The sequence below is a fragment of the Quercus lobata genome, chromosome 8 (genome assembly GCF_001633185.2).
Source record: "Quercus lobata isolate SW786 chromosome 8, ValleyOak3.0 Primary Assembly, whole genome shotgun sequence".
In the NCBI taxonomy this organism is placed as follows: Eukaryota; Viridiplantae; Streptophyta; class Magnoliopsida; order Fagales; family Fagaceae; genus Quercus; species Quercus lobata.
Window position 1 is genome coordinate 32,678,430 of NC_044911.1, and position 2,019 is coordinate 32,680,448.

Below are 2,019 nucleotides of genomic sequence, written 5' to 3' on the forward strand. Positions count from 1 at the left end.
ATGACTCAGAAATCTGTGAAGGGGAGAGCAATTACTGATCGCCTAGCCTATTGTTCACCAGAAGAAGCTGAAGAGATCCAAGGAGACTTTTCGAATGAAGACATCATGGGGATTGAAGTAGAATCATGGAAGATGTACTTTGATGAAGCAACAAATCAAAATGGAAGTGGAATTGAAGTTCTCTTAATTTCTCAAAAAGGGACACACATTCCATTTTCTGGCAAACTCAATTTCCCTGCCACCAACTACTCCACTAAATATGAAGCTTGCATTATGGGCCTACAAGCAACCCTAGGCCTTAGAGTAAGAGAATTGGAGGTATACGGGGACTCAGCATTAATAATCTCTCAGATACAGAATAAGTGGAAAATCAAAGAAGAAAGACTGATGCCTTATCATCAATGTCTTTAGAAATGGGTATCAAAATTCAACAAGATTCAATATCAGTATGTGCCAAGGATGCAAAATCAAATTGTAGATGCTTTAGCAACCATGACATTTATGATGGATGGGCCAAAGGAAGATGAAGCTAGACCGATAGTGTTGGAACAAAACGAAGAACCAGCCTATTGCATGATAATAGAAGTAGATGAGGAAAGGAATGGAGAAGGTGAATGGTATTCAAACATCCTACAATATCTCAAGGATGGGACATACCTGAAGTCTGCAGACAAGAATGATCATTAACCATCTAGAGGTTGTCTACTAATTATATTATTTGTGGTGAAACGTTTTATAGAAGATCATATGATGGAATTCATTTCTTTTACGTAACCGCCAAGGAAGCATAGCAAATAATTGAAGAGGTTCATGAGTCAAGCTATAGGCCACATATGAATGCATACATGTTGTCAAGAAAGATAATGAGACAAGGTTACTATTGGACTACCGTGGAAGCCGACTGTGCAGCTCATGTTCGAAAATTCCATCAATGTTAAGTCCATAGAGATCTAAAGCACATGCCACCCATGCCACTACATACCATGACATCACCCTGGCTATTCTCTACATGAGGGATAGATATTATTGGGAAGATTCACCCTACAACATCTAATGGCCATGAATTCATACTCGTAGCCATTGATTACTCCACTAAATAGGTAAAAGCTGCCTCATACAAGATTCTGAATTCAAAAAAAGTTGTTCAATTCATCCAGACCAATATTATCTACAGATACGAGGTACCACATGAAATTATCTCTGATAATAGGCAACACTTTAAAGAAGAAACAGAGAAGCTACTACAACAGTTTAACATTCAGCACCACAAGTCTTCACCTTACTGTCCTCAAACCAATGGAGCAATTGAGGCTGCTAATAAAAATATAGGGCGAATCTTGAAGAAGAGCACAAAGAACTACAAAGACTGGCACCTACAGTTACCATATGCACTTTGGGGGTATAGAACATCAATTTGATCTTCCACAAGAGCTACTCCTTATTCATTGGTATATGAGATGGAAGTAGTCCTTCCCATTGAGATGGGTGTCCGTTCACTAAGGACAGTACTAGAAAGTGAAATTCCTGAAGCAGATTGGTTGCAAAGCAGATACAATCAGTTGTGCATGTTGGATGAAAAGAGACTTAAAGCTTGTACAATATTCAAGGATACCAATGGAGGCTTAGGAAAACTTTTGCCAAGAAAGTGAGAACCAGAGATTTGAAGTTGGGGGATTTAGTATTGAAGGAAATCTAAGGCCCGATTCAAGATGCAAACAGGGAAGTTTAAGTAAAGTTGGGTAGGCCCATACATTATCATGCAGATATACTCTGGGGAAGCAGTAAGGTTGATGGACTTAGATGCAAACCCTTTCACTGAGCCAACTAACATGGATCAACTGAAGAAATACCATGTCTGAGGTAGTAGTCAAAAAGCACCATGTCTGAAGTGGTTGTAAATTATGTTATTTCCCTTCCTAGGTTTGACTAAAAAAAAGAAAAAGCTTGCTAGGCTAAAAACCCGAAAGGGCAATCTAGGCAAAAATTAGAGCAAAAAAAAAGGGGGGGGTAGGTTGAAAA

General features: G+C 38.8%; 1 protein-coding gene across 1 annotated transcript; it reads left to right on the plus strand.

The window, feature by feature from the left end:
- On the plus strand, positions 1-687 carry LOC115956750. The gene is made up of 2 exons (XM_031075047.1): positions 1-318; positions 412-687. Exons 1-2 carry the CDS (start codon positions 1-3, stop codon positions 685-687), a joined length of 594 nt encoding a protein of 197 aa, XP_030930907.1.
- The last annotated feature ends 1,332 nt before the right edge of the window (positions 688-2,019 follow it).

What these genes read in the sequence shown, in the direction of transcription:
- LOC115956750 (XM_031075047.1), top strand. Translation starts at nt 1, where the DNA reads ATGACTCAGAAATCTGTGAAGGGGAGAGCAATTACTGATCGCCTAGCC. An exon ending in TTAGAGTAAGAGAATTGGAG is followed by an intron (nt 319 to 411) that starts GTATACGGGGAC and finishes CAATGTCTTTAG; the next exon opens with AAATGGGTATCAAAATTCAA.